The sequence below is a fragment of the Myripristis murdjan genome, chromosome 11, assembly GCF_902150065.1.
Source record: "Myripristis murdjan chromosome 11, fMyrMur1.1, whole genome shotgun sequence".
In the NCBI taxonomy this organism is placed as follows: domain Eukaryota; kingdom Metazoa; phylum Chordata; class Actinopteri; order Holocentriformes; family Holocentridae; genus Myripristis; species Myripristis murdjan.
This window is the reverse complement of record NC_043990.1, coordinates 21387956-21404869: the sequence shown is the minus strand read 5'-3', so window position 1 is coordinate 21404869 and position 16914 is coordinate 21387956. Positions and strand designations below refer to the sequence as shown.

Genomic DNA, 16914 nt, shown 5'->3' with positions numbered 1-16914 from the left:
TGACAGGATGAATCCTCAATCCCTCCCATCCCCCTGAACCCGAACCCGAACCCACCCAGCCCCACCCACAGCAGGGGTGTGCTTCCCAAAAGGTCTCGTAACTCTAACAATCCTTGAGGAACTTCTTCGCAAAGTCAGGAAATGCTGCATTGCTTAGCTAAGAATAGTGAGCTTTTTCCATTTAAGCCACTGCAGCTTCAGTCAGAATCAGAATCCACCTCAATCTGCTGTAGAAATGAAATAACACAGAGGAGCCCTTGAAAGCAAAAACAGTATAAGCACTGCACATAGTTCAAGGCAGTTATTTTGCATTTCTATTTAGCCATCTAAAATTCAACATGGAATTAATTCACAATAATCCATTTTAATTCTATATTGCATATATATATGCAGTCTGTACACTCAAAGTCTACGTGCAACAAAATAAAGTGCATGTTGTGGACTCTGGATGCACTGTGGTGCCTGCTGTCACAGCTTCCGTTAATTATTGCTTCATTAGTTGTTCGGTTTAGTATTCATGTTGGTCTGTAGCCTTTGTTTCCTGCTTGCTCATTTTGTTTGATTTACTTTGTTCAGTTGTTTCTGTACAAGCCTCTTTCCTGTTTTCGATTTTGGCTCCAGGAAGAAGCCTTTTTTTTCTCGGTGTGGTCTTTATCTTGTTTGTGATTACACTACACTGAGACCAGGTAGTAAACGTGGATATTCTCCATCCACCTCCGGCCTAAAACCTCCGGGAGGAAAACATATTTTTCTTAGTTTTGGCATGGATGTTGCAGTCTAGGTTATATAAATGAAAAGTTTTCTGAGGGAAATGATGTCCCCGGAAAAACAAACAAGAATTGGCCCACAAATCCACCCATCATTTACAATCTCAAATTTGTATCAGCCCACCGATGCTTTATCGGGCCCTGTGGCATAGCAACCATTGTTAATGCCAGTGAGGAGGGCGGGGCCAGCAATAATACTAGCCAATCAGCAGCCAGTGGCGTGTTAGATTCCAGATGCAAAATGAGCCCTGGAAAATAAATTAAATAAAAGATTTCTTCACAATTTTCTGTGGCAGTGAACTGAGCTGCTAAAACTGACATAATGAAGTTTTACAACTCCAAAACTTAGGATGTAATTGTGCCCGCCCAAATTTTGGTTTGCATGACGCCCCTGATGGAGAGCTTCATCACATGGTGCAATGACAATTGCCTGATGGTCAATATCAGCAAAACGAATGAGCTTGTGGTGGACGACCAGAGGAACAGGAGGCCCCTTGTCCTGGTTGTCATTCAGTGAGAGGAAGTGAAGAGGATGCACTCCTTCAAACACCTTGAGGTCCAAATCAATAAAAAGCTGGACTGGATTCAAAACTCTGAGGCTCTTTTCAGCAAGGGACCCATTCAGTATCCCACCAACTGGGAAATATGGTAACCATCTCCCCTTGTGTTCCTGAGTTATGGCAAGAAAAGTGTTTCTGCAGAGCAATATGACGTCACCGTGAAGTGGACCTTTGAACTTTTAGATATAAAATGTTAAGACATCATCCCTTTATCCTATTAGACATTTGTGTGAAAGTTTGTCATAAGTAGTCCATGAATTTTTGAGTCATGGCCTAACACTGACCTTGACCTCTGACCTCCAAATTCTAATCAGGTTTTCCTTGAGTCCATGTGGACACCTGTACCAGATATAATGAAATTCCCTATTTCGATCACGAGGATGGGATAGACGTGAGATCACAGCGACCCTGACCTTTGACCACTAAAATCTAATCACACGTTCATGAGGATGGGATGGAAGGATGGATGGGTGGACAGATGGACAGATGGACAACCCAAAAACATAATGCTCATGGCTGTCGCCGGCGTAGAGGGATAATAATGAACCAGCCTACCTTTGAAGGAAATAATGATGACGAAGACACAGAGGACACTGTAAAGAGCAGCATCCTGTGCCCCTCCTGGCCCTGCCCCCCAGTCTTAACCAACCATTTGCAACATGTTTTCTGATTTCCCACTGAGAGTCAGTGGGTTTGTGTTTGCCATTGAGGCGCAAAGTCAGAAACACTTTTGTTGCAGCTGCACAGCCTCTATAATTACACCCAACAGGAGACATATTAGAACATACTGCCACTATCATTGCAACACAGTCACCAGGCTCAATGGCTGCTGCTTAGGTATGCAGGCTATGAACGTTTCAGAGTTTGATACACAATCAGTGTTGAAGCCTTTTGAAAAGGAGTCATTATAATGAGAGAGCCACAAAAGATAGACACTGAGAGCTTGTTGAATATGAGAGGAGATGGTGAGTAATTAACCGAGACAGATAGTCCAACAAATTCTCTTTACATTTACACTAGTATTATTACACACCAGAACAACAGTAGCTGAAATTCTGTTACTCCAATTTATAGCATCAATTAGTAATGTAACTGAGGCAGCAAAGCACTGGATGCATTTAAGATTTTCCATTGATAATACAAACCTTTGCCAGGAGGTTAAAGATGATTAAAAATCTTCTCTATTTAAAATCCACTCTCCATTTGGAAATCAATATCATTTGCAGCTTCAAATTCAAACCCCCAGCTCTGAACCAACAGACTCATATCCTCATACATTTATAGCTATCAGAATCCACTATTAAGACAGACCCAAAGGAGAGAGGACAGAAAAGTAAGAGAATAAGGGTGGAAGAGGGCAATTATGGAATCTGAAAATGAGAAGAAGGGAGGAAGAAGAGTGAAGGAGCCAGAGAGGGCGGAAGGGAGTTAAGAGGATGTCACTCTAAAGTCACACTGACCTAGCTGGAATGGTGAGATTGGAAACAAAATAAGTGTGTTGGGGGTGTTAACAGGAAGAAAAATAGGTTAGAATAGAGAGCCTGGGATGAGAGAAAAAAAGTGGGGTACAACAAGGATGTAAAGGAAAGTAAGCCAGACAATGGCAAGGACAGAACAGAGAAAAAAAAAAAAATAACTGCATTGAATGTGAAAGTTGCTTTAACCCTTCTGGAACACAGTAATGGTAAGAAGTACAGAGTGAAGAGAGGAGGAAGAACTGCATAAACAACTTGAGTGTTAATGCTAAAACTTCATGAGAAATAAGTTAAGGAGATGAAGAGCCCATGACTGCGCACACTGACCTTGCTGGTTGAGCTGCTGCGTGCTCTTGCTCCACTGCGACAACCCAACGATGGCCACCATCTTGGCACCGAGGCTGGAGCGCCTCTTCTTGTTGCCGGCCAGGGATGCAGAGTCTGGGCCCCCGCTGCCAGGACTCTTCTCCAGGCTGTACATGGCCCCCGAGATGCTGGAGGAGCGCACCACGTTCCGGGCCGCCGCGCTCAGCCCGCTCAGGCCGCTTAGCCCGCCCGGGCTGGGCACCTCCACCGAGCTGCTGAGCATCATGGTCCCACTGGGTTGGGGGGCCTATGGGCTAGGGGGGGCGGGAAAAGCGGAGCGGGGCTGGGGAAAGAGGAGAGACGACAAGGTTGAGGGGACACAGAAGGAGAGGAAGGCGGGGAGTGAAAGAGAGGAGAGGAGGGGTGAGAGAGCAGCAGGGAACTGCACAAATATATAAGGACGTCTTGATGTGCAGTGTGCCTGCTGAAATACAGTATAATGGCTTGTCTTACAGCTGCAGTAGCACCCTGGAGCTGAAGGACGCCGAGTTTGAATTTCACCCACAGTTCGCTTTTCAATTAAATTACCTGCTTATTGCAGAGGCAGCAGAAATGACTTCCTGCCCAATAAAAAGACAGATAAAAAGCATGAGGCTCTGAAAAAGTCTTCTTGATCTCCAACAGTTTTGTGAACTGAGAAAACAAAGAGAAAAACCACATCACAGCAGAGCACAAAGGTCAGCAGGCGAGGACAGTGCAGATGGTAGCAGACTGTTAAAATGAGTTAGTAAATATCCCAAATCACACACACACACAAAAATGTCAGGGCTGGCCTGCTGTTGAGGGGTGACCCTGTCAGCCGGTATTTGTCTTGTGTGTTATTTTGGAGACTTCTTCTGCGCCTGACCTTAAACAGTGACAGTGACAAATCTACCTTGCTTGATTTAATTATAACAAATACATCTCACCAGTGCACCTCAACTGGCATATCTTGCAATGACGTAAGTGATCATCGTGCAATTGCTTGTGTCAGAAATGCAAAAATCCCCAAGATAAAACCCTGTTCTACTTTCAAAGGATATTCTGAAAACTCTGAAAAGCAGCCTTTCCTGCATGAGATACTAGAGTGATCTTTGCTGAGTTACTCTGATTCCAGATGTTGAACTGGCATGGGAATATTTTTACTCAAATTTCCTGTCTATCTGTGATAAACATGTCCCCATTAAGAAGTTTAGCTTTAGCAGTAGGGTCAATCCCTGGTCTTTCAGAGCTAATTCGCTTAAGAAATAAATCTTAGGTCCAAGCTAGATTTTCAAGTGGTTTTTCATGCACCCCAGCTTTAGACAGACCTGAGGAAAACAGCATTTTAGTATAGTAATAGTATAATACAAAATGCAACATATACGCCATGATACATTCATGTTGTATAAGTTGCATTTTAATCCAGTGTGCTGTGATTTTGTATGGCTGCTACCATGGCCAAGCCTCTCTTGTAAAGAGATTTTTACTGTCAATAGGACCTCCAGGTAAAATAAATGCTAAATAAAAAGATACACTCTGTAGCACAAGTCATCACTTTTTGGCCAAGTTGTAGGAGGGTATCATTGCACACCAACAAATACACCAAACTTTGAGAAACTTTGCATCATCTAACCGATTCCAATTGTTGTTGCTGAGCTCCTCTATCACTGCGCCTCTCGTTTTACCTCCTGCTCCTCTCCTCCTCCTCCTCTTCTTCGCTCCTTTCCTTCTCTCCTCTGCCCTTCTCTCCTAATAGCAGAGTGATTATGCTGAGACTAAACCGACAGCCCAAGGGCACATTAAATATGTAGGTGCACTGTGTCCGACCACTCCACTCACACACCGTGCTCCCACAGTCCTTTTTATCTCTCTTTCTTTCTTTCTCTTCTTCCGTCTAGCTCCCGTTTTCTAAAGGCCTCTCCTCTTTCTGCTCTCTCACATGTTTCATCTCCCTCCTCGGTTCGTTTCTCCCTCTCTCTCTTTCCCCGCATAGACAGTGCAGCCTTGTTGTCTTGTGATATCTCAGAGCTCTTTTAATCAGGACTTGCAAAACTTGGTTCGTGCCAAAAGCGAAGCTGCACATTGGCATGCACGCCTGACACACATACACCTAAAATCTACCTGCATACGCTTACACCCACACAGGCATGCATGCATGATTATACAGTAATATTTACACACAGCCACATAAAAGAAAGAGATCACAGGGCATACTGCACAAATGTTTTATAGCACAAGAACAGACAGACTCCCATATAAGGCTGAGTGATATTGGCAAAATCAAATATCACAATATTTTTGACCCCAAATCTTGATATTGATATCTTGATGATATTTAGATGACTGTTAGATATTTACACACAAGAGATTGTTAATAAGGAATCATTATATTATCAAGCAGTTAGAGGAAAATAACACAGCAGCTACAACTGTCTAATAAAAAATAAATAATTGCATTCCTTTACTGTACTGCAGCCTGTAAAACCAAGAAAAGACGTTTATGCCATATCATAAAATCTCAAATCCCACATGATATCTATTAGAGGTGGTGGGGGAAAAATTCATTGATGAATCAATATGATTCAAATACAAAAATCACAATACACTGTAATTTCAAATTGCAGTACTCGTAGAATTGCGAGGTAATCAGGACATAAGCATATCATCCCTAATATCTACCATCTTATATCACATTATCTATAAAATATCAATATAGTGACCAGCCCTGCTCCCAAACAATAATGAAATAATAATGAAATATAAATGATCCAGATACTCCAGAGTGAAACTGCCCTTAAAATGTCATCATCCGCTGTGGAGCCGAGGAAAGTAAAATGTACTGTCATTCACGTGTCTCTGCAAATCATCAGCTCCCTATCCCTGTCACACCAACACAAACACAATGCTTACTGCCCAAAAATGTCTGCTGACAGGCACTTGTGACAGGTTGCATTTAGAATAACAGCGTTAACCAAGCCGGGTGCTACTGACGAGAGATGTACTGATGTAGTAAAGGGCAAATTTTGGCATTTTGTAATGAAACTCCTAATAACGGAGGAGGGGGGTAAAACCGGTGTGCTTTATACAGAGCTACTGCAGTGACATTTGTTGTGATTAGGAAAAGGATAGTGAGGGTCAGCTATAGAGACAGAGAGAGCATGCGAGACAAAGAGACGACGAGCGAGAAGTTAGAGGAAAGGGGGAGGCATTAATCCTGCACTCGAGTGAAGTGACACTCGGGTGCCTCTCTCCCCCCCCCCTCTCTCTTCCCTACTTTCCCTCTCGCCTCTTCTCTATTCCACACCATGCATGGTTCTCTCATGCTCTCTGAGGGGCCTCCGTGCTTTGAACACACAGCGAGGAGAGCAGGAGAAAATGAGGGTAGGGGAGAGAATGAGAAGACCGCGCAAGGAGGAAGACAAACAGAATAATTCTCTCTCAGAGAAAAAAGCGTAAAGACAGAGAATGAGCGAAGGAACAAGAAGGGCAGGGTGGAACGTGGGAGGAGAGGATGCTTCATAATGAATGGACATAAAGAAGAAAAAAAAGACTGCGGGAGGGGCCAGACAAGAGCTGAGTAAAATAATGGAGCGAGAGCAAGGCAGGAGAATACAGAAACATGACAGTGGTAGTGACAACAAATGAGAAATGTAGCCATGCCTCCCTTCCTCTTTACAATAAGGAGCTCTCTCTTGCTCGCTCCCAGTTTCAGTTCAATTCAACTTACTTTACTGGCGTCAAAGTTAACAAGTCTCTCTCTTTCTCTCTCTCTTTCTCTCCTTCTCTCTCTGTCTCGTGAACAGAGGAGATGCTGCTGAGTGCCACAAGGTGAGCTACAGTACACTGTATGCCGGAGCAATGCTAATGGCTGCCGTGGCTCTGCACTGACAAGTGACACTGGTAATTGTCTACAGTTGTGTACCTGTGGAGTTCACGTTTGACAGCTTGGTTGCAAGACTGAGATCCGGGTCTTCAGATTGATCAGATTTATCCTCCTAATGACAAACGTTTTTTTCTAAAGGTTTTGGAAGTATTTCTAAGACAGACAGAATGGGTGATTTCTCTTTATTTGATGTAAATACAAACTGCATTAATACAAAAACAAATTTTAAGTTCAACACTGACTAGTGAATTTTTCAAACTGCAAGAGGCTACATTTTTTTCTTGATGAGGATCATTTAAAAAAAAAAAAAAAAATTCAAGGGTATCAGTTCTGGTGCTGCAGAGTCCCAGGCTTACAAATCAAGTTACATGTTAAGAGAAAATCTGTAGTTTTATTAGAAGTGGACAAAATATAAACATTACTGTAACCCCGGCCCTAAAGATGCATGTAATCTTAAGATTCAGCTGAAAAAGGGGGGAAATATTTTTCTCAAGATGCATTGCCCATTTATTCTACCTTAAAATGTTATCTTTGGATTAAATCTGATTTCTATGTGATTCTTACGACCTCTAACATCTGCAGCACTGCCCCTTTAAGTTGTCACCGTGTACCTGTCCCCATACGGAGCGTTTTACTGGACCTAAAGGAGGACCAGAGCCCATCTATCTTCATCTCAGTGCCAGACAGCTCCCCTGCCATATGTCTCTGTGCTCTCCAACTCCTCATCTCTGAGCTCATTTATTTCCCCTCCCATCAGCATGATCACCCCCACATACACACACACACACACACACACACACACGGTCACAGCCTGGTGGCCATCAGCTCCTCCTCCACCCGTCTGCACTCCTGCCCTCTAACCCTGTTTTGGCCTTTATTTATGTGTGTGTATGCGTGTACCTAATCAAGGTTCATTAAAGCAGCTGAACTACTCAGCAGCCGACTAAAAAGGACTTTGCATCGTAATATGCACATAATAAGATACATAACACACAGCAGGATGATGCTGAGAAGTGACTGCATGCTCAGCAAAGATAAAGTGCTGAAAAACCCTACATAGCAGACAGTATTTTGCTGTCAGAAATAATCTCCGTGCAGGAAGAAAAAAAGCTGTGACAACATACCCGTTGTGCTCGAGGAGATGAACCTGGTGAGTATATCATAGTGCGCGCAAACTGGTTGTATGCAAGTTATGATGCAGAAATGAGCACATTGTATGTTTATGCTGTGCTATGATTGCTTTTCGCATTTTTTTTTCATTGATGTCAATGCTATTATCCAGGGTGACTTGAGTGCAACATGGAGAAATCCATAATGCAAAATCACACCGGTAGTGCACAAGGGCAGGCAGGAGCTGTAACACACTTCCTGTTGAGGTTACCATGGCAATATCCCAGGCTGCAATATGGGGAGGCCTGGTGCCTGCTGCATTTGTGTTTGGCCTGATGTCTTTGTGTATGTGTGTGTGTGTGTGTCTGATGTATCTCTCTGATCGTAAGGGGTCTCTCAAGGCGAGAGAGCAGAAGGCCGGTTTCGCAGCTAGACACACACACACACACACACACACACACACACACACAAGAAAACACACAGTGAGAGTGCCAGGCCGTGCGGCGACTGAGAGCCAAATGGAACACACACAAAAACACACACAGAGAAACCCAGCGAAGCGCGAACACACACATGCTGCACCGAGTGTCCGTGCCAGAGTGTAGATGAGGAGGGAGCCAAAATATTGAATGACGGAGGGCGTCGACACCGATGTCTTGGCCGATGGACTTGGACAAACATCCAGATCCCTTGTAAAACACTTTGCTTTGACACAGATTCGATTTTTCACAGCATCCAGTTGACCGAGGGCATCGGAATAAATTGACCAGATACAGTCATACAGCGATTAAGTATTCAGAAATTTCACATTTCACACATTGCAGCGCAATAATATGGCTGGTGACACACACAGTCAAATCTGAATCAAATACTAACAGCCGTGAAATGAACAGAAGGAAATTCATATGGAGCTTTGGTTTTGCCCCTCCCACTGGCCCAATCAAATTTTATCCAATAAAATCTTTAATGAGGTGAGTCATTGAGTCACTCCCTCTACATCACCTTGTGACAGCAGACATAAATTCAATTCGGTCACACCATGTTTTCAGACAAATTGCCTGAACCATGCTCTGTAGGCGTGTCCGGGAAGGAAAGGTTTAGAGTTTCTGGAGCAGAACATGATAGATAAATAAAAGGGTCAGATCAGTGTGTTCGAGACGTTTCAGGGTATAAAATGATGTTATAATGCTGTCGATGTGCTGTGCAGCTGTGAATGGTTATGTAACAACAAATGTAAAGCTGGGTAAACTGTGATGTCTTATCATCATAAGGCAAAGAACAAACCATTATAAACAAACAGAAAATCATCATTATTATTATATATATTATATTATACTCTGAATTTCATGTCATAAAGAGCTATACTAAAATGTAATTAAATTCTATTCCACAAACAAAAAGGATGCATTTATATATGGGATGCTGTGTCCTACACTGTACATCAGGTAGAAGTGTGGTTTTAAATGTTCATACACAAACACACACATGCATACACAGTTTTAGGGAAGGTGGTTACATACATTTCAGTGGCAATAAACCAACAATAAAAATAAAATGCTACCATTAAGGAATGCTAGCAAGTCACCTTGATAGCCATCACCAAACCCCCCCTCCCCACCTCCCCCCTTGGAGTATCGTTTCATGTGTTCATTCACTCGTCGGCAGCGTTCATTTTCCTCACTAATCCCTGTGCAGCTGAGCTTGCAACGCAGCGTTTCCACCTCAGCGGCGAATCAAATACCACATCCAGGATTTGAGCAGGCAGTCTTTCGGAGGAGTGGGACCTCTCTCGTATCATCACTATCACCCCACAGCGGTCTCACTGCCTCACAAGGTTCCTCTTCATACGCCACCATGGGGAATCAGGTGAGAACAATGAGACACGCTGCTTTATTTCTCTATCCTGTCTCCCTTCTCTCGCTACAGTGACACAGAAAACATCGACCGCCTTTAATTGTCCAATTTATCTCCTTGTGGTGTACAAGTTGTTTGGTAAAAAAAAAAAAAAACTGATTTCCTGGTGGCACTCCTAAAGAAAAAGTTGACCCTTAATCTCTTCTTCTTTTACCTTGCCAGAACCCACTAATACAATCTGTCCTGCACAGAACAATTCTATCTTCCTCGCCCTCTCCCCCCGTTTTCATCAGCATCAAAAGTAGAGTGGAAAAGTTACTCTGTCAGCAGTAGGGGGGATGGAGGGCTAGCAGAAAATAGAAAAATAAAAAGCCGGAGTGACCAGGCTGCAGGGAAAGTGGGTTAAGAGGGGCGTGATGGATGAGACTGGGAGCTTTCCTGACTCATGGCCTGCTTTCTCTGGTGACTAATGCGGCCAATGACATTTCTCCCGACCCTTCCGCTAGCCCTCCATTTCTCCATCCCACCTGGGATGCTGGTAGCCAGCCTGGGGCAGAGTGGCACAGAGCATCTCACCCCACTTACCATGTCCCAAACACCGAGAGCAGCCTAGACAGCATGGACTGTAGCGTTGAGGTCAACTGGTACACACCTCCCTGCTTTATTTACTGCTAAACCTCCAGAAGGAGTGTGTGCATCGGAACATAGTCCGATCCTGTGGGAGGACAAGATAAGAGCTATATATGTCTCTCTCTCTCTCATGTTTTAAGACGTATATCTTCTGCTTTCAGTCTGTCTCTCTCCCATCACCCTTTTATCTGTGACCTCATTCTTGAGTTGTGTGTGAGTGCGTGTGTGTATTGGGGTTAGACCGACACACTGATTTGCTCATCTGTCAGGCCGATATTATCCTTTTATTAAAAATTGGTTATTAGCCCGCTGGTGTCATCCACCTCTGATATCATGGATATAATGGAGTCTGATTCAATTTTTTTTTATGTATAATTAATCAAAACAACAGTGCTTGTCTATGGAAAGCCCTGACCTGAATTGATTCTAATGGGCTGTTTTGATCCAATTCTACACAAACTGAATGTGCTATAATTATCGCCATGGGTTCAAAGTAGAGTTGTAGAGCCTTGTAGTCTAAATGCTGGTTCAAAGGCTTTGCCACCATGCCAAAAATCAAATTCTATGGGAAACGATGAATAATTAATTTAAAAATTGGCATAAAATGGTAAAATTTACAGATGCACTGACAAAGGAAAACAATCATTGTCCATGAGGAAGCTAAATCCAAAAATATCTATAACGTTATAAGAGTTTAAAATCGTGTATCGGTTGGACCCCTGTGTGTGTGGCTGCATGTGGAAGTGAGTGCGCAAAGTGATATTACACAACACTATGGTGCCTCATTAGCAAGTCCAGTCTGAAGTGGGGAGTGATGCACGAAATCGAACAACCACTCTTATCCAACCAATCACAGCCGCTCTCTTTGATAATACATACCATTTGGCTGGAGCATTGTGCCCTGCAGATGGTTGAGGCATGGTACATGCATGCAAACACACACACACACACACACACACACACACACACACACACACAAATATACACTGAAACATGCTCATTACTATGATAAGTGTCTGCTCCCCCCCCTTGGTTGTTTTCATTTGATTTTCATTTCAAAGAGGGCGCAGACCAGCAGCAGCCAGCCACAGATCTGAAGTGTGGTCAGATGTGTGTGTGGGAGTGGGTGTATCTTTTGCACTGGACTTTGCCTTTGCCCTTTCCAACTATCATTTCTGAGGACTGTGTGTGTGTGTGTGTGTGTGTGTGCGTGTGTTTGCGTGAGCATGGCCCTTTGATGGAAGATGATACAGTGCATAACTGGCCAGCCTGGCCTTTTGAGTAGCCAGCTCATCTGATTCCATTTGACACATCTCTCTCTACTACTCAGTCTCAAACACATACGCATGCGCATGTGATCACACACACACACACACACACACACACACACACACACACACACACACACACACACACACACATCTCACCCAAAGTGCCCTAGTGAATATTTCAGTAGAGCAGTGATCCTTCTACCCCTATGAACTTGTGTGCTACACATCTTATGGCCCTTCAAAGCCAGTGGACCCACCCATCCAACTGTGGAACAAGCTGTGCGATACAAATGTATAAATACTTCATAAACAGACACGTGAGTGGCGTGCCTCAGTTGCTGTGAGCAGGGAGTCAGAAAACAGCAGACTGATCTTTTTGGATAGTTGAGATTGCCAAATATCACCAAATATGGAATACAGAGTTTAAGGAAAATGGCTTCTGCACAGAAATGTTTGCAATGTGTGTACATAGAGATAAGTATTCTTCGGAGCTGTGGCTCTCCACAGTTGAGGCTTGTGCCTGCTGCCAGCTTTTACTGTCTCATTATGAGCTCAATGGATTATTCAGAGGATCAAGTGTGAGTCAGGCAAGGATTTTAAGAGTTAAGCATATTGATAATTATTCTCTTTCCCCTTAAACGGAGCCACAAAAGGACCCACTCCTTCAGAGACAGTTCATATCTTTAATTATATATAATATAATAATTTCTTAACAGTGTTCACAGCATGTTATTGCACTGGGCAAATATAGAAGCTCTGGAGCCCTGTCACATCTCTAGCTCTATCCGCAGGTGGGGAACACAATTTTGAACCAAGATCAGGACGCTAACTGTGTGTGCGTGTGTGCGCGTGTGTTTACACGCATGCCTGTCTGTTTGTGGCCATCTGACATAATCTCACACCTCAGTGTGCACTTGGCTTGGTCTGAGCGCTGGCACAGGACAGGCATCTTAGAATATGCCTTTTCTCTCACCCTCTCTCACCATCTCACATACACTCACTCCCATCCTCCTATGCTCAGATGCCCAAACACGCCATAATAAAGGCTATCGCGGCGTGGCTTTCTCCACTCAGCCACACATCCAAAGAGCTGACTTGTCCTGAGTTGCCTTGTTGACTTTGACCTCACACAACCCCTGAGCAGACTGCCACAAGAAGCACGCAGTTGACCTTTGACATAGGTCTGCTTTCGCTATTTCCCTTTCATGGCGTAGTCAATAGGACAAAGGCCATTACTCTCCTATTTCTCTCAATCAATGCTGTAAACACCTGTTGTAAACTTTTGAAACAGGATTAAAATGAATTAATATTTGTGTAATGACTGGCAGAGCGAAAAGGAACAGGAACTCAAATGCATATTGGTTTGACATGCAGTACATACTATGCACAGTCTAAAACTAAATAATTAAGTCCCTCTCCAATCAGAAAACAGTAGGCTGAGCTGCATACATACTATCTCATACACATATCCTACAAATAGCTTCTATACACAGTTGTTGCCTGACTGAGCTTGGCCAAGTAAGAGATGATAGGCCACTGTAGGCAATAAGCACATCTTTGCACCGCAAGAGACTTATCATGCAAAAGGCACAGGGGTGAGAAAAAATAATCAATTCTTCCCAGTTGGTGCTAACACATCTGAATGTCCACATCCTCCCTGCTAGGCCTATACATTGCAAAACGGATGACTGTCCCCAGCTGAGCAATGCCACTGTAATATGGGTAATTGGTTAATATGTTATCAGCTGTCATCTGGTGCGCTATTAACTGCATGATTCAGAATGCCAATACCTGGCTGAGGCTGTCATGCAAATTATTCACATGGCGCATATGCGAATTAGTGCGCAAATTGAGAATTATCCCTGCAATTAAAAATGAATCAAAAACGTCAACACTTACCACTTACACTAGGAGCGGCGAAGGCAAGGTGTGGGGGTCGGAAGTTGTCAAATAATTGTTGGCTTCTTGTGTATCTGTAAGAATGTCATCGTTTGGGTTTTATTGTTGTTGTGCTGGTGTGCGGACGGCGGCTTTTTTTCCTCTCCCTGAACGCTTCTCCGTTCGGCACTGGTCACACTGCATCCAAGGCGCGGTGAGAGACGCGCTACAGTGGAGAGAGGAGAGGAGAGGAGGAAGGGTGGGGGGATGCGATTACTAGCGAGCCTGGCCCCATCCAGCAGCATGGCGCACAGCGACAACGTGTGGCATGGTAAGGTAAGCAGGAGTCAAAAAAAAAAAAAAAAAAATCGAGAGGAACTGTCAAACAGGATGGATGAAGATCATCCCTGCAAATGCACAAAACTACTTGAGGTTGGATATCTTTGACACAATCGGCCAACAGTGGGGAAAAAAAAACTCCTGCTTATATATGTTAATGTGTGTAACCCTATATGAATGTGGTCGTTGTTGGAAATCTGCATGCATGCGCCACAAATCTCCCCTGAGTTTTTTTTTTTTTTTTTTTTTTTTTTTTTTTTTTTTTAATGCTGGTGGTGTTCTGATAGGCTATAAGTGGGACAAGATGTCTTGGGTTTATTGTTTGCAGGCCCAAAGTCTTAAAAAGCTATCAATTCTAACATCCCAGGAGTGTGAGGCTCAGCCAAAGCACACGCAGGCATGGTCCGGTTTTTAATATGAAAAAAACTGACACATGTTCATTTTCCCAACACGGTGTAAGCAAGCAGCTGCCTTTTTTTTATATAACTCAGTTTAATTAAATGCATGCAAAAACTGATTCCAAAGGCTTGTGGAAATTTGTGCCAGTGTAATTGTATGCACTTGTTTAGCAGATTTGCCCGTTCCAACCCAGACAGCCTGTAACTGCTTGTTGGATGCAATACACCATACAGAACATATGAAAATATTGTCAGATGGTGATGTATAGCTCATGTTGAACTTATGTGCATACTGTATGTGTGTGTACATTGGTAATATATGCTAGATATATGTGTCCATAAATAAAAATGTGCCAAATTAGGATATGTTGCATATATGGATATTTAATATGGACATATACCATACATGGAAATCCCCCCATATCCCCCATATATATTACATTTCTGTGTGAGATATTTTGATTTGGACTTTTGTGGTTTAGTGAATCAAAAGCTGATTAATGAGCAGGAGACTATCTCAGAGGAATAGCTTTTCATTAGATTAATGGGTGCTCAAAACTGATTTAGCTAAGGTTTGGTGTGTGTGTGTGTGTGTGTGTGTGTGTGTGTGTGTGAGAGAGAGAGAGAGAGAGAGAGAGAGAGAGAGAGAGAGAGAGAGAGAGAGAATGTTCAATCACTCTGGTTCTCTATCATTCAATTTGATGCAATACACATGCATGCGCGCGCACACACACACACACACACACACACACACATGCTCACACACATACCCATTATTCCTAACAGGTCTGCTGCACTGTTTACCTACACAGATTAATTTGCACGTAAAGTAATTCAGCCATGGTGCAAACAGCCCAGGCCCTCACTGACATACATGTATTCCCTGCAGTTCATTACCATATCAATTCCTCTCTGTGCATCTTAGAAGAACTTGGTGTATTGATCCAAAAACAAGCCCATAAAGGCATCTCTATCCAAGCAAACCTTCTAGCAGGATCTACTCCTTGCAGGTGAAAAATGTGCTGTATAAGTCACCCATTCGACGAGCCACTCAAACAGGCATAAATCAGACACTTGGGATCCGTGTCCCGTTTGCAGTGGTACAACACAATCAATTCCACCACGGGATTCTTTGTTCCAATTACCAAGCCTCCTCTTCAAGCGTGAGGGGGGTTGGTGGGGGGGATCAGTCTCTATCAAACATTAACACCAGTGCTGAATCTGAATCAGCACATTGGCATTCTGTGGAAGGAGGGGATTCAAGCAGTGGTTGGAGCGAAATGCTGTCATCAGGTGATGCAGTGATCACAATGCCTCGTGCTATAGCAATGAATGCAATATGTATTTAGGCGCCATACTGTACCAAAAATGCTGATCCTAAAAAGCCAGGCAGGGAGGAGGAATTTTAATAGCTGTAGGGAGAATTCAATGGATTGATCTGTTCAGAGCTCCAGTATCCATACTAAGATACAACATGCAGTCTAAATAGGGCATCAGCAGGGCAGATACTCCCTGTTGCCCCTATAGAGAAGTGTGTTAAGTGTGTTATAGAGCTAGGGATCCATGGGGTTCATGTTGCTGGGGGCAGGTCATGTTTAACTGATTTACACTAGCCAGTCCTGTGCACATCACCATCATCATCATCATCATCATCATCAGTGTGTGTGTATGTGTGAGTCACCCATAATCACTGCACACAGGCAACTAAAATGTCATCTCTCAAAATCCAATCTTACAGCTGGAGGATTGTAAACAAGCAGCCTGCCTCGGGGGAAAACTGAACAACCCCCCCAGAGGGAAGGAGGAGGAAAGTGCTCTATTCACAAATGATCGTGCATTCTCGACTATTAAACCCACAGGGTCTCAGAGGTGACATATTTAATATAAAATAATTGCACTGGCAGTATCCCAGATCTGCGGTGTACTCTGCAGCGATTAAGTGTTCCCAATAAAGAAAATGTGTGTGTACATGCGTGAGACACTGCATGCAGTGTGTTTAGTGATGTGTGTGTGGGCTTCAGCAGACACATCCCTCATCTTTAATATTGCTCCGGTCCACTCTTTGCAGCTCTGCATACATTACACAAACAGCAGAACGGCAGTTTGATACTGCAGCAGTAAATAATGAGATCTGCTTATTCAGGACACAAGAATTCGCATACATTCATATATCCTGGTTAGCTTTATTTAAGCGACTTTAGGTTGTGAATTTAAACAAGTTAGACTAAAATGCGCATTTTCATGAAATGATCCCCTTCCCTAATGTACATTAATGTGCTGAATTATTTATGTATTATCTGCTAGCAGCCAAGGAGGGAGGGGGTTTGACAGATAGGGAGGAGGAGGACAGAAATTTACTGTACTATGTGGCACTACTGGTGTCAGTGCTGTGATACCATTAATAGCCATACATAAAATTGTA

At 43.3% G+C, this 16914-nt stretch overlaps 1 protein-coding gene across 1 annotated transcript in view; it reads right to left on the bottom strand.

The window, feature by feature from the left end:
* Positions 1-13937, bottom strand: part of rims3 (regulating synaptic membrane exocytosis 3) — a 37389-nt gene extending 23452 nt beyond the window's left edge. Inside the window, exons 1-2 of the mRNA XM_030063517.1 lie at positions 13777-13937; positions 3130-3451 (exon numbers count right to left, since the gene is read on the bottom strand). Coding sequence (XP_029919377.1) covers positions 3130-3394 — 265 coding nt within the window. The 5' untranslated portion in view covers positions 3395-3451; positions 13777-13937. The remainder of the gene's footprint in view (positions 1-3129; positions 3452-13776) is intronic.
* Between the last annotated feature and the right edge of the window lie 2977 nt (positions 13938-16914).